At 54.0% G+C, this 22,550-nt stretch overlaps 1 protein-coding gene across 1 annotated transcript in view; it reads left to right on the forward strand.

Moving 5' to 3' along the window:
• Positions 1-22,550, forward strand: part of FRAS1 (Fraser extracellular matrix complex subunit 1) — a gene marked incomplete at its 5' end in the record, with an annotated part of 102,901 nt that overhangs the window by 76,284 nt on the left and 4,067 nt on the right. The window contains 35 exon segments of the mRNA XM_084204035.1: positions 571-685; positions 1,108-1,245; positions 1,431-1,463; positions 2,077-2,208; positions 2,475-2,600; positions 2,973-3,220; positions 4,404-4,552; positions 4,786-4,939; positions 5,692-5,827; positions 6,137-6,336; positions 6,670-6,823; positions 7,129-7,392; positions 7,500-7,688; positions 8,103-8,222; positions 8,643-8,822; positions 10,484-10,608; positions 11,048-11,188; positions 11,696-11,926; positions 12,109-12,222; positions 13,210-13,360; positions 13,819-13,978; positions 14,203-14,365; positions 14,592-14,838; positions 15,361-15,705; positions 15,934-16,094; positions 16,472-16,619; positions 16,717-16,922; positions 17,386-17,542; positions 18,074-18,274; positions 18,859-19,046; positions 19,181-19,456; positions 19,591-19,823; positions 20,096-20,256; positions 20,937-21,151; positions 22,127-22,277. Of these exon segments, the coding sequence (XP_084060161.1) occupies positions 571-685; positions 1,108-1,245; positions 1,431-1,463; positions 2,077-2,208; positions 2,475-2,600; positions 2,973-3,220; positions 4,404-4,552; positions 4,786-4,939; positions 5,692-5,827; positions 6,137-6,336; positions 6,670-6,823; positions 7,129-7,392; positions 7,500-7,688; positions 8,103-8,222; positions 8,643-8,822; positions 10,484-10,608; positions 11,048-11,188; positions 11,696-11,926; positions 12,109-12,222; positions 13,210-13,360; positions 13,819-13,978; positions 14,203-14,365; positions 14,592-14,838; positions 15,361-15,705; positions 15,934-16,094; positions 16,472-16,619; positions 16,717-16,922; positions 17,386-17,542; positions 18,074-18,274; positions 18,859-19,046; positions 19,181-19,456; positions 19,591-19,823; positions 20,096-20,256; positions 20,937-21,151; positions 22,127-22,277 (6,112 nt within the window).

Genomic DNA, 22,550 nt, shown 5'->3' on the forward strand with positions numbered 1-22,550 from the left:
TAATTTGTTAATTCTGCAGGATTAAGGTTCATGAACACGTGGAAATTAACTGGTTTTGGGCACTTAAGTCTCTTCAAGCAGCACTGTAATTCCTTTAAGGCCCTGCCTGCCTTTGGTTCATGATAATCTTGTTATGGAAGGATCAGAGCAATTTTAGTCAGGTTTAAAACAAAAGGGAAAGCTTTGGTTCCTCTGTATTGCAACTGAAGGGGCTGAGTCATTTTCAGTCATTTTCTTTTAAAAGAGAATGCAGTCCAGCCACATCAGACTATAGGAGAAAACTCCACAGACAATAAACGTGTTCATTGAGGGAGTTCTTGATCAAACTGGGTTGTCCTTTGTCTCTTTTTAATTGCTGTAGGCCAAAAGAGAAACGTGACCACCTGTGAGCGTGGAGGTTGTGCATCTGCAGGGGACAGGGGGTCAGGTTCAGGTTTCACAACTGGGCCTTCACATCTCAGGACTGTCCTGTATTTAACTAGAGCAAAGCAAATTCTCTTTCAATGCATTTTTGGGTGAATCTTCCCATGTCTCTGGCCTTGGTGCTCATGGTCTGATGTGTTTATTGAGGTGCTGGAGGACCGTGTGACAGTGATTGAGCCCCATCACCTCTCCTTTGTAGACCCGGAGGTTCCCAGTGAGAAAATCCTGTACAACGTGACTGTGCCTCTCCTTCCTGGGCAAGGCAAGTGACCCTGCTGCTGCTGCTGCGTTCATTGCCACGTTTCTGAGCACATCTCCTTCTTCCCTCGGAGTAGCCTCTTTCCTTAGCTTTTAAACACCTTGTTCCTTAACCCCGTTTCTTTGGCTTCTTTAGGAACGTGCTGCAGGGCTCAGACACTTTTTGCTGCTGTCTGAATAATACTGAATGTTGTGTCCCCTGGCTCTCTGTTTCCCACCCTCAAGTGAGAGGTTCTGTGAAGAAATGCCCAAGTGAGGAATCTCTGTTTCATTTCTCCCGTCCTCCATGCAGTTGCATCCGTGTGACTTGTTCTTGAAGTGGTCCAAAGAAGTACCCGAAGGGGAAAGCAAAGGAAGCTGTGGAATCAGGTGGAGCGATGGAGTAATGAAGCCCTCCTGGTAATGCTGGTGTCTCTGCATCCACAGGTCTGGTGGAGCACAGGGACAGGCCTCTGTCCCCAGCCAGGTACTTCAGCCAGGCCGACATCAACCACGGCAGGATCGCTTATCGTCCGCCGGCCGCCGCTCCTCACCTCCGGGAGATGACGGCCTTCTCCTTCGCAGGTGAGATCGCAGTGCTCCTGCAGGGCTGGGACACCAGCTGCACTGCTGCTGCTCCTCCTTGCTGGGCAAAGGCTCTGCCCAGTTCAACGTCAGCACTTGCTGTCCCCCAAATCCTCTGAGTCCACGTCCAGGCGTGCTTTCCTGTCCTGACCACAGCCGCTCTGTGCTTGTGTTTGTCCCGCCAGGTCTCCCGGAGTCCGTGAGCTTCCGATTCACAGGTATGTCAGCCACTTTTTCTTTCCTGGCCAGAGCAGGTTTCTTCCTTCTTTTGCCCTTCCCATTGCCTGTTGCCCCTTGGCCTTTGTTCTGCTGCAGGCACACCTGTGGGCGCTCAGTAGGAATTTCTGGAAATGCATGTGCCTGGGGAATATTGATTTGTCTGGTTCTCAGCAGTGTTTTACAGAAGCTGAGCTGCAGCTTGCTAGAGACTTCTTTTTCCAGTGGCTGCCTGGAATCAGTCCTAAAAGCCTGATTTATCCCTGTTGTCCCCCCAGTGTTAACAAGGAGTTTTACGCTCTCATTTTTTTAAATACAGCATGGAGACATTTCTGCAATTTAATTGCCACAGATAAGCTGCTTGCTTGTTTAACACATCCTTCTTGTTTCCATGTGCTTTCTGGCTTCTCCCAGCAAGGAGAAGTCCATGTTCTGAGTCAGGAGCAGAGAGAAATGCTCCTGGCAGAGATGAAGTGTGTGTGTGCCCACAGACAAAGGTGGGAGATGAGCCAGCGATGTGGGATGGTGGTTTTTGTACAGACAAGTGAATTTCCCAGGTGAAGGGCCCCTGCAAACCCAACCCTGCACTCAGGCATGGTTTCTGTCTGTGCCTAGTGTCTGGTGGGGAGCACACGAGCCCGGAGATGGTGTTTGTCATCCACCTGCTCTCTGCTGAGCAGCAGCCTCCGGTCTTCCAGATCGCAGCTCCCTTCCTGGAGGTCAGCCAGGGGGGCAGAGCCACCATCGGTGAGTGGGGTGCATGGGGCACGGTCTGGGGCTCAGCTCACTGCCAGGAGACCTAGCTTCACTTGCCCAGGGGTCACTTCAGAGCCACTCTAGGAGAGAATTCCCTGACACAGCCTGAGCGTCATCAGGGCACAAACTATTTCCATGGAGCTCGCAGCTCTTGGGCTAGGGCAGCTCCAGAATTACTTACCTTTCTTGTCCTGACTGAATTACAGGGGCTTTTTTGGCTCCATTCACACCAGCTGTGCTCTCTTTCCCTGGCACAGGGATCCAGTTGGCTGTAAGTGACACGGATACAGCTCCTGAGGGTCTTTTCTTTGAGCTGGTGAAACCTCCCCATCACGGCATTGTGCTCAAGTACAGCGCAGATGTGCAGGAGCTCATGAGAGCAGGTGAGTGGAGCAAAGAGTTTTCCTCAGTGCAGGAGAGGGGTCAGCCTGGCTGGTTTAGGTGAGCAGGAGGAGACAGATGCCCCTGGCAGACCAGGATGCATCCATAGGGAAGCCTTATCTAGCTGTGAGCTCAGGAAGCAGCTGGGAAGAAAAGGAGGGTTGGTGCCTTCCTTGAGAATCGCAAGGAGTCGCTGGAACTGGGAAGGTCACAGCTTTTCCCCTGTCTTGCCAGCTGATTAATAAACTTCCTCATAACTCACAGCCCTGGCAGGATGGCATTAAATGCCAGTTTAGTTCCTGACTGAGGTAGTTTGAGTTGGATTCCTGCTCTGAGCAGAGCCTTTCTGACTCTGGTGTCTCCTCCCTGGGCAGGCGACACCTTCACCTACGAGGACGTCACCCGGAACGCTCTGCAGTACGTGCACGATGGCTCAGCAGCGGCAGAGGACAGCATGGAAATCTCTGTCACCGACGGTGTCACCACGGTCACCACGGTGCTGCGGGTGGACGTGTCCCAGCTGGACACCCACGGCCCGCAGCTGGCCCCGGGCTGCCTCCTGGCTGTCACTGTGGCCAGCAAAAGCTCTGTCACCCTGTCCCGGCAGCACCTGGCTTACACGGTGGGTTTTCATCTGGTCCTAAGCCCGGAGAATGCTGCCAGGCCCCCTTTCCTTATCCCCCACACACCTCTCTGCTGTCAGTGGGGATTCTGGCTAGAGAGCTCAAGTTTTGGCTGCTGCCAAGAAGGGGATAACAGGCTCTTTCATCCCACAGGGATTTAAGGTTATCCCCATTTGACTGTAACAGAGGTGAACTGCCATGCTAAACATGAGAACCTAGTTAATCCCAGATTTTTCTGCCAAACAGACTTGCTAATAGAGCACGTGGATTTGCCAAGTGTTAATCCCTTGAAGACTTCGGCCCCCTCACCCACCTTTTTCTGGGCAGATCGGAAGGGGGAGGGAATAAACAACCCCAGGATGCTGCAGAGCTTGGTGGATTGAGGTGGTCCCAGGGCTTGTGTGCTGTGCAAGAGTTATCCTGCTGGTGACATTCCCAGGAAAGCTCTGTACTCCTTGCAGATGATGTAGCACCCTCGTGAGGGAGGAGAGATGGCAGTACAGCTGTGATGCTGGAGAGACCTGAGCTGAGAGAGGCTGACTGTCAGAGAGATGACTGGGAATTTTTCTTTCTTTTTTTTTTTTTCCAAGGGATCAGTCTAGATACAAGTCTGAAATCTGTCCTGTCCTCCTCTTAAGGAGGAAGGCTGACAAGGGAGATGCTGATGTTTAATCTGAATAAGAGCACAGATAGGGAAAAGAAGATTTCACTCCTGACCCATATGCTCAGGATGTGTTGATTTCTGCTCTGGGTCTTATTTTTCAACCACCTAACAAAATTCTTCTAAGAAAGATGACGTCTGAGTTGTGATATCACCGTGTGGGTGTACTTAATGTGGTTGAAAAGAGGCAAAATCAGCTTTTAGTTCACTGTGAAATACTTTGAGAATGTAAATACCAGGTTTGTATCTGGGAGACTGTGTCAACGTGATTCAAGGACACAGAGAAAGCCTTGCTGAGCTAAGAGGAAATGAAAATACATTTTGTGGTATGCTTTGAAAATGCCAACCCTCCTGACTCTCTTCTCATGAGCAGAGCTTCATTTAACATTCATCTGTGGGTCTGACCCAGCTGGGCAGGTGTATAAAACACTGCTTCTTCTTATTCTTCCTGCCATTTTTAGTGGAACAAAGCAATGGCTAATTCTGCCCCCTTTTGATTTGGTTTGTTTCTTCATGCTTAGGACAACAACTCTCCTGACTCAGAGATCAGGATCCAGCTGATATCTCTGCCAGCCTATGGAACTCTCCTCAGGATGTCAGGCTCCCACAACGAAGACCTTTCCAAGGTTTACAATTTCACCATGGAAGACATCAACAGCCAGAGGATCAGGTAGCAAAGAGCACTGTTCTCCCTCAAGCCATACCAGTTAAAAGCTCACTGCGCTTTTCCCTAGGGATCTCTGGGCTACTTAAAAGAATTCAGGGAATGAAAGTGAAGGAGGGTTGGGCATTGAGACACCACCTCTCTTCCAAGAGGATTGCCTCACCTCTCACTGCAGGGGTGGCCTGGATGTGCCTGGGGGTCAGTGAGGCTCCCTGACTCCCCGTGTCCTGATCCCACAGCTACTCCACCACGTTTGAGACCAGCAATCAGCCCGTGACCGACATCTTCCACTTCTCTGTGCTGGATGCTGACAACAACCGGCTGGACAGGCAGATGTTCACCGTCACCATCGCCTCCGCCCCGGCGCTCCTCGCCTTCGCTGACCACGTCACTGTGAGTGCCTGGGCACGGGGACATGGCTGGCACTGTCTGGGCACGGGGACATGGCTGGCACTGCCTGGGCACAGGGACAGCCATGGCTCAGATGGGAGCAGCTGAGCAGTTCTCCTGCACTGGGGGAAGTCACTGAATCAAACGTAGTGTTACTTGTGCCACGGGAAGGGTGAACAAAGCACTTGGAGGCCAGAGGAGGCTGACAGCCCATCTGCATCCCCGAACCTCATCTGTTTATATCTGTTCCAGTCAGGAGCTGCTTGTTCCTAGGGTGTCTTCTTGATATCAGTGGAGCAAGTCACATTTAGCCCTACTCAGTATTTCACCCCTTATTTCACCAGCATGTGTGTAAGAGACTCTTTGAGTCTGATGACACCTGCTGCTTTGGGCTGACACAGAGCATTTCACACTCCTTATCAAGGCCTTTGGAAGTCATCTCCTTCCCTTCCAGCGGTGCATTCCCTCTCCCTTGCCTTCAAAAGGGTCTCCACTACAAGAAATGCGGGTCTTGCCTTCCCAGAGGTCACCATGACTCTGCTAGTTCCATTCCTGCCCTGATAAAGAACTCACAGGCTCCTCTTGGAGGCAGGCAGGCTTTTTTCTTTCCATCCCACCTTACCTCACCTCCCTGCTGAATTCCTGATTAACAGACCTAGGGGAGGGTGGGACAGCGCTCCAGAGCCCCGGCAACCCTCTCCCATGGAGGCAGCCTCATTCAGTAAGGATTTGTGTTGCCTGCTGTTGCTTCCCAGGTGGATGAGGGGGGCAGGGTCCCACTGCTGGCCCATCACCACTTCAGTGCTGACTATGACACTGCTGCCAAGGAGGACCTGAGGGTCACCGTGGTCACTCTGCCTGTGTATGGCTACATTGAGAACACCAGGACAGGTAAACTGCTGGTAAACTCCCTTCTTCATTCTGGCTGGTTTGGGCCCCTAACAGGATCACATCTGTCATATCCCATGGAGGGGAGGACTTGTGCTGCATCTAAAACTGCAGCTTCCCCAGTGCCCACTCTAGCACAGCAGATGTTGCCTACTTCCAAGGCCACAAGGTGTGACAAGCTAAGCTATAGAAAAGAGCATTCCTCCTTCTGCAGCCTTCACAATGTTCCTTTCTTCCCCTCATCCTGCTGGGTTTCTGTTGAGTTTATTGGCTGCTTGAGCATCCTTTCCCCAGTGATATTCTGCTTTGCAGGCGAGAGCTTTGGCCCGCAGAGTGAGTCTGTGGGGACCACCACAGATGCATCCTTTTCCCTTCATGATGTCCTGGAGAAGAGCATTTACTACTTCCAGAGCGTCCATGAGAGCATTGAGCCCACAAGTGACACTTTCAGCTTCTATGTGAGTGACGGCTTCAGCCAGTCAGAGGTGCAGAGCATCAACATCACAATCCAGGTATGCCGGCTGCCAGAGCCCTCTCCTTTCACACAAACTCTTTTCAAGCCTTTACTCCTTCCTTTTTAGTAGGTGGGAAGGGGGATTAAAGGGAGATTCCTTCCCCTAGCACAGGCACATAACTTAGCTGTGATGTCCAGGGACAGTTGTGCATTGTAGCCTCTTCTCCAGGGCTTACAGCTCTGGTGTGTCCTCCCTCTTGGAAGCAGCCATGGTGCTGGATAGATGTGGAGGGACTGGTGATGCCAGCACCAGTACTGTCATTTGGGAGCTTGTGTTTCATTCAGGTGGCTCTATCCCTGCCCTCATGTTCCTTTTCCTGGCTCTGTGCAGCGGCAGAACGACGAGCCCCCCAGGATGGTGCTGGAGCCTGTCCAGGTGCAGGAGGGCTCAGCCGTGGTGGTGACCAACGCCTCCCTCAGCCTGCAGGACTTGGACACCCAGAGCAGCGAGCTGGTCATCGTGGTCAGCCAAAGCCCTGAGCATGGTACATCTGACAGGGAGTCTGTCTGTCTGTGTGTGTGTGTGTCTGGAAGAGCCCCTGCTGTGGGAGGGGAGCCTGGCATGTGGGATGAAGCACAATCTGGACCAGGACTGTGCTTGAGGACAGCCCTGTTCTCGGTGAGCTGTCCCCTGCTCTTTGCTGGAGGGCAGCAGGGGCGGTGCAGGTGTTTCCCTGGGGATCCCCTGCTGGCAGGTGCCTATCCCTGCAGTGCCCAGGGCCGGCAGGGTGCCAGGTGGAGCAAGGCTCTGTCCCCAGCAGGCCGTACTGAGCCCCGTGTGGTTCGGCAGGCCAGCTGCGCAGAAGGCAGAGCGCGGCGGAGGCGCCGGAGCAGGGCCGGCTGCTGTCCCGGGGCTCCTCCTTCACCTACCAGGACGTCCTGGAGCAGCTGATCGTTTACACCCGGAGCGGGACCGCGGCACAGACCGACGGCTTCGGCTTCTCCCTCTCCGACGGGCTCCACACGCAGGCAGGGAGGCTGGAATTCTCCATGGAGCCACCCAGGAAGCGGCCACCCACGGTGGCTGTCAGCAGGGACCTGCAGCTGCCGGCTGGTACGGGCACAGACATGAGGGTGGCACTGCTGGGTGCTGCTGTCGCTCGGCCGGGCTGCCTGAAGCCGGCCCTGAAGCTGATGGTGGGTTTGCTTTCTCTGGTGCAGGCTCTGCAGCTCGGCTCACAGCTCAGCACCTGAAAGCAGCAGCTGGACGCTCGGGGGACACGGCCATCCGATTTGTCCTGAAGAGGGACCCCAGCAGGGGCCAGCTGCAGCTGACCACTGCTGATAACCCAGTCCAGATCTCTGCCAAAGGATCCCTCCGAAGTTTCACTCAGGCTGATATAAACAAAGGTGAGAGTGCTGGGTTTTAGGTAGCCACAGCAAGTATATAAACCAAGGCTGGGTTAAGGTCGTCCTGTGAGGAGCAGGGAGTTGGACCTGGTGATCTTTATGGGTCCCTTCCAGTTTGAGATATTCCATGACTCTGTGATCTTTATGAAAGGGGGATGATGAACTGAAGTAGGGAAGGGAGAGGGAAAGAAGTAAGCGCAGGTTTTTAAGTTAGAGCAGAACCATGTATCTTTAAATATACCTTAAACAGTTTCTCTCAGCAGAAGAAAGAGAATAAAAAGTAATGAAACCCAAATCCAGGAGCCCTGTCAAGCCCCAAGTGCCTCAGCTGATGGTGCCAGCCTGCTTCCAAACTAAGGATGAAAAGCTGCAGCCTGTACTAAAGCATCTCTTTTCTGCTCTCCCTCTCCCCAGGGCACGTGCTGTACAGCCACGGGAAAGGGGATCCCGGCGGAAACTTCCCCTTCACCTTTGATGTGATGGATGCAGATGGCAACAAACTGATGGACCAGGTTTTCCACATCCATGTAATAGGTAAAAAGTAGTGCTGAAGTTGTGTTTTCTTTGCTGCAGAGCTCGGGCCTGCCCACAGGTTCCCATCCCACTTGTACTGCAAGGCAAAATGTAATTCTTGAGCTGCGGTTTTGATGTGCTGTCAATTCAAAGGGCTTTGAAGTGAGGGGCACGGGGAGATTTTGCAGATGCCAGGGTTCATTCTTTGGCTTCTGATAAACTCAGTGAAAAGGTGGAAAAATTCCCCTTAATGCCTTCATGCTGTTTGGATTATCTTCAGGACATTATAATGTTACCATCCCTGATTACTGCCAAGGCCCAAAGTCCCTGTTTTGGAATTATCCACATGTTTGTGCGTGTGTTGTCTTTTGCTTGAGCACAAGCACCTGAGGGAAGGAGTGTGACTGTCTCCTAACTCAGCTTTGTGTTTAACCCTTCCAGAGGACAGATTTCCCCCGTCCATCCTCACCAACAAGGGGCTGGTGTTGGATGAGAACTCGGCCAAGGCCATCACAACCCTCCAGCTCTCGGCCACTGACCAGGACAGCGAGGCCTCCCAGCTGCAGTACAAGGTCACCCGGCAGCCACAGCTGGGCCATCTGGAGCACGTGGCCTCCCCAGGTGAGCAGGGACGTGTTGGGCCCTTGGAGCAAAACACTGGAGCCTCTTGAGCCCTGAACATTCACTGCAGGAAAAATGTTCCCAGAGACAGCAGTACGGAATTCCTGGAAATTGTTAGAAATCAATTCACAGAACAATTCACAGAACTGTTAGAAATCAAAGGGCCATTAGCCCAGAGGGTTGGGGAATAGGGTGAGGGGAGGCAGGGCAGCCCAATAATCCCAGCTGAGGATTTATGTGAGTTTATGGCCCTACTGCTGCTTCTGCATGGTGGGAAAACCTTTGGCCTTTGCTGTGAACAGCAGAGTACCCCAAAGAATCCATCCCTAATGTCCTTGGAAACAGCCCATCCTGGTGAACAGATGACTTGTCCTGCACATGTGATCTGAATTTCAGAGCTGCCTTTCATGCCTGCTGACAGTCTGAGTGTGCTGCCCCTCTGATGAATTAATCTAAATCTGTGGTGTCACATTATACGCTCTTCTGATTTTATTATGCTCATCTAAGATTATATTTCTTCTTAGCTTTGGATTTCTCATTAGCATGAGATTAAAGTGGAAATATCTGCTGTGTGTTTTGAAGATGCAGACAGTCCCTGTACAGCTCAGTTTGAGTGTGTGGTTTGCCTCATCTTCTCACCAAAAAAGTGTTGAAAGGGCAGGAATAATGAATGAGTTATAATAACTCACTGCTGAGAGTAAATTAAAAACATGCACTGGTTTTGTCTAAATTTCAAACTACCCAGTCAATCTTGTATTTTGGAGACTTGAATTAAGGACCTGTTATTTAAAATCTGATGATGATTCTGATTTCTGTGCTTTTCCGTCTCTGTGAGGGACTAGCGAGGATACAGAGTCACAAACAGAGAAGTTGTAATCATGATTTGAATGACCTAAACCTAAGAAGAGAATAGTGAAGTGTTCAAAAGAGAACCCAAACCTTTACAGCTGATGAGCTCTGAAGAAACATTAGCTGAACATTCCATTTTGGCTCATTTATTTAAATCAGATCCTGGTGTCTTTTCTAGTGTGGCCAGCACTTGTCAGCAGCCATTTAGTGTGATATATTGGTGGCAGACTTCTTTGTCAGGGTGTTTGTTGACAACAGCAGTAAAACTGTTGAACACAGCAACGAGATTTAAAAAGCTCAAGTGCTTTTTAAAATGCTTGTCAGCTACCTTTCTGTGGCTGTGTCACACCTAATGGCCTGTAAAGATGTCACTATAAATCAATGCTGAAAAAGGGACTTTGTAGGACTGCAGGGGTACAAGGAGGGGCAGAGAGAGCAGACACTTGGAAGGCGTTTTGGAAAACTGCTGCGAGGCCAGGAGGTCATCCTCAGTGATGCCATGGTTGGGTTAGTCCTGCCCAGCAGTGACAATCCAGCTGTTACATGGACCATTTTTCTCCCAGCTTCTCTCCCTCTCTGCCCCAGGAGGCCCACTCCCAACAGGGTGAGGCCAAAAGAAGCCTGGAGACGGGGGTTTTAGGAGGCTCTGTGCCAGCTAAATCCCTGGCTCCACTGAGGTTCACGGGGCAGCCTGACTTGGATCACAACCAGCCCAAACTCAGTCCTAATGGTTAAATATGCCCTGCTTCCTGTAGTTTTTCCCTGCCTTGCTCTTTGTGTTGCACATTCCCCCCGTGTTGTTCATTTCCCAGGGACAAGAATTAGTTCCTTCAGCCAGGCAGACTTGGCCTCTGGCAGCATCCAGTACATCCACACCAGTGACACGGAAAAGCACAGGGACACCTTCACCTTCTCTGTGTCTGATGGCACAAACGAGGTCAGTCCCAGCCTGACCTCTGCCTGAGCAGGAGCCTGGGCAGAGGTGGCTCTTCCTCCTCCTCCTGCTGGGAGATTCCCCACACCCCGCAGGGCAGGGAGGAAGTCCTGTGCAGGGAACAGGGAGCCACCTGATGGCAGACCCTGGAGAAATGCCTTTTTGCTGCTTTCTGAAAGAGCTCCCATAGAGGGAGAGGGGCAACACAGACTGAGAGGGAGGGAGAGTGCATGTCCATGAATATCACAGAAGGAGGGAGAGTTAATTAGTGGGGAGGGATAAAGAAGGTCATGTTCATGTGATCTGGGCTTAGCAGCTCAGATTTACTCTCCAGACAAGGCAGAAATGAAGTGACCCAACCCGGGGATCGCTGTGCTCTTGCCATAAAGTCTCACCCTTGGAAGGCTGAATCCATCAAGAGAGGCTTTTCCTCCTGTCCCAGGTGAGCCAGACCTTTGACATCACCATAAACCCTGTGGATGACTCCTTACCCGTGGTGCAAATCTTTGGGATGACGGTTCAGGAAGGGGTGAGAAAAACCATCACCGAGTTTGAGCTCAAAGCAACAGATGCTGACACAGAGGTAAGGCAGGACCCCCCAGCCTCCTCCCTCCCCTTTTCTGCTGCACATCTGGGCTGTTGGGAAAATGGGCTTGTGTTTAAAGCCTTAGGGCATTGACACTGAGTTTATGCTTAGCATGGATGAAAATGGCACTTCCTCTTCTTGCTGGGTCTGGCCAGAGGCTGAGCTGTCTGACGCTGGCTCTACCTCACTGCTTCTTCCCCTGCAGCAAGAGATCTGGCTGCCCCAGCCAAAATCCTGCCCCAGAGGGTTTTGCTGCTTCTGCCCTTGCAGAAGTGGCGTTGCCCAGAACGGCTGCAGGGCTGGGAGCTGCTTTGTGTTCCTGGAGGTGTCGCAGGGGTGGGAGCCGTCTCTGACCAGCTGAACCGGGAGTTCAGTGGGATGTGCCTTGCTTTGTAGGGAGCCACCTTGGCAGAGGGATAAGGGCCGGGCAGGGCTCAGGGGGAAGCAGGCATGTGCCGGCCCTGAGGTGATGTGCCAGCTTTGCCCCTCCCTGTCCGGGCACAGGTGGAGTCCATCACGTTCAGGGTGGTGCAGCCGCCCCGGCACGGGCTGCTGGAGCGCGGCGGCCACGGGCAGCGTCCCCTCCAGGCCAGCACCTTCACCATGGCCGACATCCTCCAGAACCTCGTCAGCTACAGCCACCACGGCGGCGCCAGCGCGCTCAGGGACCGCTTCACCTTCACCGTGTCCGACGGCACCAACGCCCTCTTCGTGGTGCAGGAGGGACAGAGGAAGGTCAGGGGCCACAGGGCATGGGAAGGGGGCCTTGAGAGCCCGGAGGGAGCTGCCTCTCTCAGGGCAGGGGGGCTGAGCTGCTGTGGCTGTGCTGCAGGCAAGGGCTGAGTGCTCTCCTGGTAACGTGGTGGGTGAGGCTCTGCCTCCCAGAGTCACCCCCTTCCATCTTGAACTGTTGTCAGGTGGTGACCACAGCACCGCAGCGCTTCCAGGTGGACATCCTCCCCGTGGATGATGGGACACCCAGGGTTGTCACCAACCTGGGCCTGCAGTGGCTGGAGTACACGGATGGCAAGGTAACACCTGCCTGGCCTCAGCCTGGGCTGCTTCTCAGGCTGCTCCAGGAGAAGGGGCTTCACAGGAAAACATCCTCCTCCTTCAGCTCTCCTGTTTTTGTGATGGAGAATGCCCACCCCAGGGTACCTTTTTAGCTTTGCTGATGCTGGAGATGGCTTGATGATGTGCTGCAGCAGCCATGGCAGATATGGCTTTCCAAGGATATGGTGCGGGAATTTCTTGCTGTAACATGCCTTTGTTGTGCTGAAGTACAAACAGAACCCCAGGGAACTCTTGGCTTGTTTTTGAGGAGCCAGCATTAACTGTAAGGAAACACTTTGGTTCCTCACAGAAAAAAAATGGGTGGAAGATGCTGTAATAAGAAATTGTATTAAGAAATGGCCATCTCAGCTCAAACTCCTCACTTCAGGAAAAGCACTCCTGCAGCCTCGAGCAGCTCAATTTTCTCTTTTTCTCCTGCTGTTAAAAACATTTTGTTTGTGAAGAGAAAGCAAAATGTGGTGGAAATGAATCAGATCCCTGTGAGGGCATTTGAAAGAGGCTCTCATGGAAACTCAGCAGAGCAGTGTGAACAGTCTTGAGTGATTCCTTCAATCTGAGGCTGTTTGCAGATGTTTTTTTGCCAAGCAGGGCATCAGCACAGCTCATGGAATAGAGGTGTCTAAGTGAAACCCAAAGATTTGTCCTAGCTTTTAGCCCCAGCTAAATAAGGCTGGGCAGCTGCTTTTGAATTTGCTTTTCTTTGAGCCACATTTGTCTTGCTAATTCAGCTAAGCAGATGTGAGGCAAAATTTGAATCCTTCTTGCGTTGTCTAACACGTTTTGGGATATCTCTGTTCAAGGCTGCTCTGTACTTCACATCCCTAGATCTTCCCTCATGGAGAGCTGTTTTGACAGAGGGGTGGTTGGGCTCTCTGTGTGAACAGTCAATCAGACTTGCACTGCTGGAGCTTCAATTTTGTTCCCTTGTTCTGGCTTTAATCCAGGCCACCAATCTCATCACTAAGAAGGAATTACTGACGACAGATCCTGACACAGATGACAAACAGCTGATCTATGAGATAACCGCCGGTCCCAGAAATGGTCACGTGGAGAACAAGCTGAAGCCAGGGACAGCTGTGACCACCTTTACACAGGGTATGGAGCTGGGCTGTGCCCTGCTGCTTTTTCCATCAGTTGATTAAGTTTGTTAAAATAAGGAAAAAGTAGGTGGGAGGGGAGAAAGCCAAGGGGCAGATCTCCAAAGGGTGTTGAAAATAAGCAATGAACTTTGCTGTCAGTTGCAGAAATCCTACAATTTCTTAGAGACACCAACCTGTGTCCTGTAGGATGTCCCAGGTTCTCCAGCCTTGTTAGAGCTGGATCTTGCAAGTGCATCTGCCCATCACAGTGGGGCAGAGGTGTAGCCAGCTGTGCAGAGGCAGCAGTGTGAGGGAAGCTCACTCTTGCAGGGCTGAGGGAAGGGTGATGAGGGGGTAACTGCTTCCTGTGCCACTGGGATTGCTGATCCCTGTGGCCATGCAGATCCCCACGGCTCACCCACAGAGGTGCCTTTGGATTCCTGTGTTGACTCACTGGCTGTTCCCTCCTGGCAGAGGATGTGAACCAGGGCCTCATTCGGTATGTGATGCACGAGGAGAGGCTTCAGGAGACCATGGACAGCTTCCAGTTCCTGGTCAAGGACGGCAAACCCAACGTGGTCAGCGGCAACGTCTTCCACGTCCAGTGGTCCCTCCTCAGCTTTACTCACTCCAGGTAAGTGCACGAGGGTCACAGCACTTGGCTGGCAGCTGGGCTCTTACCCGAGCTCCCTGCAGGGTGGGAAGGAAATTCTGCCAGTGAGGAGAGGGGCCTGCCAGGCTGAACCACGGATCATTGCTGCACCTCGGGTTTTCCACGGAGGCTCACCCTCAGAGTCACACAAACTCGCGGGGTGTGCTCCCCAGCCTGTTCCTTGTGTGTGCTCGATCCCTTTCCAGCTACCAGGTCAGGGAGAGCGCTGGCTCCGTCAGCGTCACCGTGAGGCGGCTGGGGAACCTCAACCAGTACAGCATCGTCCTGTGCCGCACCGAGCAGGGGACGGCCGCCGCCCGAGCGGGGTCGCGGCCCGGAGAGCAGGACTACGTGGAGTACACGGGGCAGGTGGGTGGCGCACCGCAAAGGGGTGGCCTCGCCGTGCCTGCCACTGAGCCTGGAGCACAGAATGGATGGGGAGTGACAAAAACACCCAGGAGGGTGTATTCTGTTAGTAAAGTCAGGCGGGTTATTTGCTGTTGGAAGAGGGAGCACCTCAGAGCAGGGTGAGACAGGAAGGATGGGTAGCTCCAGGTGGCACTCCAAGGACAGCAGCCATCCTGCTGCCCTGCAGGTGCAGTTTGAGGAGCGGGAGGACACCAAGGCCTGCACCATCGTCATCAACGACGACGACGTGTTCGAGGGCACGGAGAGCTTTTCCGTGGAGCTCAGCATGCCGGCCTACGCCCTGCTGGGCAATGTCACCCGGGCCACCGTCACCATCGCCGACCCCGAGGACGAGCCCACGCTGCAGTTCGACAGGAGCACCTTCCACGTCAGCGAGAGCGCCGGATTCCTCTCGGCTCCCGTGCAAAGGAAAGGTGGGTCGGGCCGTGCTGCGCCCCATGGGAGGGACATGGGCAGAGAGGAAGGAAGCCCTTGTGCTTTGCCTGCCTACGGTTTTGGGGTCTTCTCCAATGTTTTGGAAGAGGTTCTGTGGCACAATGCAGTGGCAAGCAACGCATGGGGTAGCGTTGTTTGTTTTTTTAACCTTTCCTGTCTCTGCTGTTAAAGCCTCTTGGGTTTGGATTTGTTTCAGCTCCCAGCACAAGCAGGAGCCAACCTTTGTATTTGCTCACCTCTTCTATGTGATCTAGACAGTGCTTTATGTGGAGCCTGTCAGTGGGCTGTGTGTTCTTTAATGGGCAAGTGCCACTGGGTTCCTGAGTGTGGGTTAGGAGCTTGCCTGCAAGGCACGTCTAAGCCAGCTGCTATCCAAGATCAGCATTTCGTTCTTCATCCTCTTTTCCAAATGCTGCTTTATTATTTCAGTGAACGGTGTTTCCACCAAGCAGATGAAAAGTATTTCCCCAGAACTACGGAGTTTTCCTGTTGCTTCCTAGGGGATGCCAGCAGCACTGTGTCTGCCATCTGCTACACCGTCCCCAAATCAGCCAGGGGCAGCAGCCTTTACATGCTGGAATCGGGCTCTGACTTCAAGTCCCGGGGGCTGTCGGATGAGAACCGCCTCGTGTTGGGGCCGGGTGTCACCGTGGTGACCTGTGATGTCACTCTGATCGATGACAGCGAGTATGAAGAGGAAGAGGAGTTTGAGGTGGTGCTGGCCGACGCCTCGGACAACGCCCGCCTTGGCAGCCGGGCTTCGGCCAGCGTGGTCATCGCCGGTCCCAACGACGCCTCCACGGTGTCCCTGGGGAATGCCACCTTCACTGTCAGCGAGGCTGCAGGTGAGGAGCAGGAGGCTGTGTTGGGATGCTCCCTGTAGGAGCTTTCGCCACGAAGAGGTGTCAGAAGGAGCGATTCAGGGCACGGCAGAACTTCAAAGACGTGCTGCAGAGGGGCTCTGTGCTTCCCTCTGTGCCGAGGGGGAGGCTGGGGGCAGGAGCAGTGCTGACGGGGAAGGGGTGGGCTTGTGGAACGTGGCTGCTCTCAGTTGGTTCTCTCTGGTGCTGCAGGACACATTGAGATCCCCGTGCTGCGGCAGGGACCTGACCTCTCCACGCCCACGTCGGTGTGGTGTGCCACTCGGACATCAGACCCGCCCTCGGCCAGCCCGGGAGTCGATTATGTGCCCAGCTCCAGGAAAATAGAGTTCAGGCCAGGCAAGACAGAAGAGGTGAGGAGCCACTTGGACTCCTGCTGAGTCTGCTTTGCCTGGCTACACTTGTCTTGTGTTTCTGTGCCTATCTGCCATCTGTTTTGAAAATCGTCTCAGGGCCACTTGAGAACTATTAATGATTCTGCTAGGCACAGACTCCCGTCCTGTCAGCTCTCCTGCCTGGAGAGGTTTGGTTATGCCATCTCTTCCAGGGCGAGGATGGCTGCCTGTTCTCTGAAATGATAGGCTGGGTTTATGTAGAACATTCTCTACATTGATTAATGGACTCAGAAAACATAATGGCATAATGGGTTTACACTAGACTCCCAAATGTGACTGCTGGAAAGGATGAAAGCTTTGTACATCTAACAGCAGGAATTCCACTTTCCTCTCAGTTCTGCCCCCTGACAATCCTGGATGATGCCCAGTACCCAGTGATAGAAGGGCTGGAGACATTTGTTGTTTACCTCAGCTCCCCCCATGGAGCCGAGCTGGCAAAGCCCTTCCAAGCCATCGTGGCCATCAATGACATCTTCCAGGACGGTAAGTGTCTGGCAGCTGTGTCTGCTCTCTTCCCCCGTGCCCCTTGGCTCCCTGTGCGTCCCCAGCACTGCTGGGCTCCGTTCCTGGCCCCTTGCAGTGCCCAGCATGCAGTTCACCAAGGACACCTACACGGCCAAGGAGAAGGAGGGGACCCTGCACATCCCCATCTTCCGCACGGGGGACCTGAGCTACGAGTCCTCCGTCAGGTGCTACACCCGGGGCCTGACAGCGCAGGTCATGGAGGACTTCGCCGAGAGGAGGGATGCAGAAGAGTCTCGCATCACCTTCCTCAAAGGGGAGAAGGTGAGCTGCACCTGCCTCGTGGGGGAGCAAAGAGCCAGTGCTGGGAGAGGGTCACATCTCCTCCTCGGCCCTCTGTCACCAGAGGGAGCTGGCAGAGCTGTCTGGGCTGGTTTTAGATGATACCAATTCTTGTCCTGGCACTGTGACCCACTCTGAAGGGGTTGGGTGTTTCAGAATGGAACTGGTTAAATTGTGAAAGGCAAATCTGATGCGTCAGGAGAACTCAGGATTGCTGTACACAGAGCTGTGGGTTTGTGGAAGGAGATGCTTTTGCTTCTCTGTCTCATAATGTGACAACGTGGTTTGTCCACACTGAATGAACTACCCCTAAAAAGAGAAGGGTTTCTTCCAGGATGGACAGCACTCCAATGTGCAGCCCTGGATAGGGAAGTAGAGCCTGGCCTTTATGTGGCTTTATCAGATTTATCAGAGTTTGCTCTTTCTCCTCTTCACTTGGCTGTAGGTGAAGAACTGCAGTGTTCACATCAGTGACGACTCTGCCTTCGAACCAGAAGAGCAGTTCCAGGTCTATCTGGGGAGCCCCCTTGGAAACCACTGGAGCGGAGCTAGGATTGGGAAGATGGACATGGCAACCATAACTGTCACCAACGATGAAGATGGTGAGTGAGGCTGCTCAGCAAGGCTGCCTGGGGGTTCCCAGGGAGTCAGCACAGCCCCATCACTGTGGATGCCCTTGGTGCCATGGTCACTGCCCTGTGTGCAGGTCACTGCTGTGCACTGGGCTGGGCTGAAGGGAGAGGCTGGATCAGAGTGCTTGGACTCACCACCTCTCCTATTTCCCAATTCTCCTGCAGCTGGAGTTGCTGTGCTTCCCCTGGGAGATGTTCCTCTCCCTCCACAGCAGCACAGCCTGGAGAGATCTGTGGGGGAGAAGAGGGTGGCGTGACAGCCAGCCAGGGGCTGGGTCACCAGCATGTGGCAGGGATTTGGGGACGTGTGGGAGGCAGGGATGGGAGAATCATTTGCCATCCTCTGTAGCCCAGCCCCCTCCTTAGGTTTTACCCTAAGTCACACCCAAGCCTTTTTGGTCCCTGCTTTGAGGAGCCTCCTGCCCTGAAGGTGTGTGGATGAATCTGAAAAGGAGCCAGGGGTGTAGATCCAAGGCTCTTCCCTCCCTGCTGTCCCCGCAGCCCCCACCATCGAGTTCGAGGAGGCAGCGTACCAGGTGCGGGAGCCGGCGGGCCCCGAGGGCGTGGCGGTGCTGAGCATCCCGGTGGTGCGCAGGGGCGACCACAACCGCACCTCCCGGGTGCGCTGCAGCACCCGCGACGGCTCGGCGCAGGCCGGCGTGGATTACTACCCCAAGAGCCGCATGCTCAAGTTCAGCCCAGGTAAAGGGGAGGGTTAGGGGTGGGGGCGTGGCCAGAACGCCCAGGGGATTGGGGAAAAGCCACTTGCGGCAGGAAGTTGGCTGTAATTGTAGCTGACATGTTACAGAAAGGGTGATCGGAGCAGAGGAAGGAGCACTGGCACCTGGCAGAGTCAGGTCCTTCTCAGGGAGTGTAGGGCTGTGAGCACCTCAGACCATGTTGCTGGACCGAGAAGCTCTCACCAAACAGCTCTGCACACCGGTCTGAGGGAGAGGAGGGATGGGAATGTGCTCTGCATCCCAGGTTTTTCCTGCAGACAGCCAATACAAGGCAGTCATTATTAATCATCAGTTGGCATTTGCTGGTAAATCCATCACCAGATCGATTGGATCAGTTGTCATAGCTGGAGTTTTATGCTTATAGTAGACTCTTTTGGGTAAATTATTAGCAGCAATGAGTGGAAATAAAATTTATAATGTGTATTTTATCATAATGTCTCCGTGGTCACGGCCTAGAGCAGCTGTGCAGGGCTTGGACGAGAGCTTCAGAGCAGTCTCTGGTGATGAATCAACTTCCCTCTGTTTCTCTTGCCCTCGCTGGCCCAGGTGTGGCCCACATCATGTTCAAGGTGGAGATCATGTCCAACGAGGACCGGGAATGGCACGAGTCCTTTTCTCTGGTGCTGGGCCCAGATGATCCGGTGGAAGCAGTCCTGGGAGACATCAGCACTGCCACAGTGACTATTTTGGATCAGGAGGCAGCGGGGAGCCTGATTCTCCCAGCACCTCCCGTGGTGAGTGGACGTGATTCAGTGCCCTTCAAGTGCACTGGAAACCACAGTGGGATTTTGGAAATAAAATGTGACAACGTGGGAGGGAAGGATGGCATTTTCCACCCTCTGCCTCAGCCCCACTTGCCTCCACGTAGGTCGTCACCCTGGCCGACTACGACCGCGTGGAAGAAGTGACCAAGGAGGGCGCTAGGAAATCCCCCTCGCCAGGCTACCCCCTGGTCTGTGTGACGCCCTGTGACCCTCACTTCCCCAAGTACGCCCTGATGAGGGAGCGCTGCGGCGAGGCCGGCATCAACCAGTCCTCCATCCAGTTCAGCTGGGAAGTGGCCGCCCCCACGGACGGCAACGGAGCCCGCTCGCCTTTCGAGACCATCACGGACAACACCCCCTTCACCAGCGTCAACCACAGGGTACGCAGGCACTGCAGCCTGACACCTCCTCGGATTGGGACCTGCTGGGGGGTGCTTGGCTTTAGAAAACCGAGCCCTGTTTTCCCTTGAGCCTGCTGGAAGCACCAGCGGTTTCCCCCTGCTCGCTCCCTCAGGTGCTGGACAGCATCTACTTCAGCCGGCGGTTCCACGTGCGCTGCGTGGCCAAGGCTGTGGACAGGGCGGGCCACGTGGGCACCCCCCTGAGGAGCAGCGCGGTGACCATCGGCACGGACAGTGCCATCTGCCACACGCCCGTGGTGGCGGGGACGGCCCGCGGCTTCCAGGCGCAGTCCTTCGTTGCCACGCTCAAGTACCTGGACGTGAAGCACAAGGAGCATCCCAACAGGTATGAGGCTGGAGAAGGGGGAGTGCAGCCCTTCCCCAGCCCCCCTGGGCTGACAGAGGTGCCCGGGCTCACAAGCACCACGTGTGTGTGAAACCACATCCCTCCTGCAGCGTGGGCTGCTCGGGTTCCTGCTCACACTCTCTTCTCACAGCCTGCCCAGCTGAGGGGGTGCCCTTCCCCACAGCAACTGGGAGCTTAAGGCTGTGCTGCTGTGGGGATCCTGTGCCTGCCAGGCTGCTCTGTTCTGCTGTTTCACGTGCTGCTTGTTCCAGGATCCACATCTCGGTGCAGATCCCCCACCAGGACGGGATGCTGCCCCTCATCTCCACGCTGCCGCTGCACAACCTGCATTTCCTGCTCTCCGAGTCCATCTACAGGCACCAGCACGTCTGCTCCAACCTGGTCACTGCCAGGGACCTCAGAGGCATCTCAGGTAATCTTCAAGGCCAGCCTTTGCTTCCTGGAGGTGGAAGCCTGGAAAGAAATGCAGAGGAGAGGTCTTTTTCTTCTCTGGGCTCTCTTGACACGATGTAAATAGCAGTGAATCTTCCTGGCCTCACAGCAGTGACCAGAGTTGCCCCATTGGAGATGGGATTCCAGGCATGGGAACATTTGAGGTTGTAGGTTCACATTGTGCTGGTGATTTTCTGCTTTTCAAATCATTCTTGTGATATCCTCCTGGGTAGAGAGGGATGTGCAGGGCTGGATCGCTGTGTCTGGATCCCTGAGGTCTCCCATGAGGCAGCAAAATCAATTCACTGCTGAAGCAAATGTCAGAGCTGGAAACAACAGGCAGATTGTGTCTCTGACACTCCAGGGAATGAAGTCCATGCTGGATCCAGTCAGGATCTTGCACTTTATTCTGATAATTCCATACTTGACCCATTCCTCATTTCTTTAAGGTTAACCTGAGCCTTAAATCAGTAGGTCCCTAAGTTTGATGCTTTAGGATGCTCACCCCATTCCTGTAACAGTTTCCCCTGTGGAGACCTGGGTGTGTCCTCCAGGATAAGGAAGGGAGAGGAGCTCTGGTGGTTCAAGAGTGAAACAAGCACTTTGTCCTGGGGCTGTTCCAAGTCGGGAGGGGTCAGTGTCCTGCTCTGTGTCCCTCAGAGGCAGGCTTCCTGGCCGAGGTGGCCCAGGAGAGCTCGGTGCTGGGCCCGGGCTACGACCGGCCCTACCAGCTGGACGCTGCGGTGAGGGAGCCCAGGAGCATCCAGCTGTACCAGCACCTCAACCTCAAGAGCTGCATCTGGACCTTCGACGCCTATTACGACATGACCGAGCTCATCGACGTCTGTGGAGGCTCTGTCACTGCCGACTTCCAGGTGAGAGCCCCATCCCAGCTCTCCCACCTAGCCCAGGTCTCTGAGGTCTCAGGCACAGCTCTGCCTTGCACTTGTGTGTAGTTGCTGCTCTGCTCTGCACAGGTGTAGTGTGGCTTTTCTCCCCTGTCACCCGGGAGAGAAGTGTGCATTTATTTTGTTTATTTTCCTGGGGGTATCGCAGGTTTTATGCTCTTCATCCTCAGAGCAGCAGGAAAATACTTGGTTTTTTAATGCATGGCCATACTGGAAATACAAAACGTTCTCAGCTGGCCTCTCTTTTATAATTTTGGCCGTGTTCTCAGCCAATAGAAATGAGCCATGGACGGAGCAGAGGCAGCTCAGCCCATGCTCCACAGCAGAGTGAGGCTGTGAGATGTGTTAACTCATTTCCTAATTACCAGGCTGGCAGACCAAAGGAGTGCCTTTCGCTGTTTGAGGTCTCTCACCGCCCTCTCGTGGCTGCATTATCCGTGTGCAGCCCACTCCATCTCCCCTAAGCTCAGGCATTCAATTCCCAGGCACATTGCTAGCACCAGCATCATCTCTTTTAATTCCTGCCGGCCTGGACTACTTCATTAAGTTTCCTTTTATAGCTCCAGTTGTTTGCACAAGCCCAGAGAAGCTACTTGGCCTGAACAGCTGCCCAGTGGAGCATGTGGAGCCTGGCACCAGCCAGGCTGGAACATCTCCCTGAATTCTCCGGGGCCTGCAAAGTGCAGCTGCACTCTGCAGATAATAAATGGAGAGCTCTGGGAGGTCTGAGCAGGCAGAATTGATGTTTTTTAATGCACAGCTTTGGAAACTGGGGGGTTTTGAGCTGAAATTGCACCCGGAACTCCTCTGTCCCATGGTCCCGCCGAGCCTTAGCACAGCCCCTGAATTAAAACCTAGGTTTGTCTGAGGTAAACAATACCCAGAGTCACCTCTGACCTCACCTGAAGGTGTGTAACCCCCTTTTTGGGATTGTATTGCCAGGTGAGGGACTCTGCCCAGTCCTTCCTGACAGTCCACGTGCCCCTCTACGTGTCCTACATCTACGTGACGGCGCCGAGGGGCTGGGCTTCCCTGGAGCACCACACGGAGATGGAGTTCTCCTTCTTCTACGACACCGTTCTCTGGAGGACAGGTGAGCCTGGGGCACTCCAAGGGCTATGGGACAAGTGGCTCCTTCCTGTTTTCCCCTTCGCTCCTGCACTGCCACCAGAGTCCTGAGGGAGCGGGTGCAGGGAATATTCCTTCCTTTGTGGCTGCGGGGGGCTCAGGCAGCCAGTGGGTGAGGGAGGAAGCGTGCAGCTGGCTCACTGGAGAGTGATGCCAAGGAAACCTTGCCTTTGAGAGGCCTCCCAAAGCTCCTGGGGCTGGCAGAGCCCGGCTGAGCAGCGGGCGTGCCCCCGCTGTG

This window comes from Fringilla coelebs (genome assembly GCF_963513975.1).
Source record: "Fringilla coelebs genome assembly, chromosome: 4".
NCBI classification, from domain to species: Eukaryota; Metazoa; Chordata; class Aves; order Passeriformes; family Fringillidae; genus Fringilla; species Fringilla coelebs.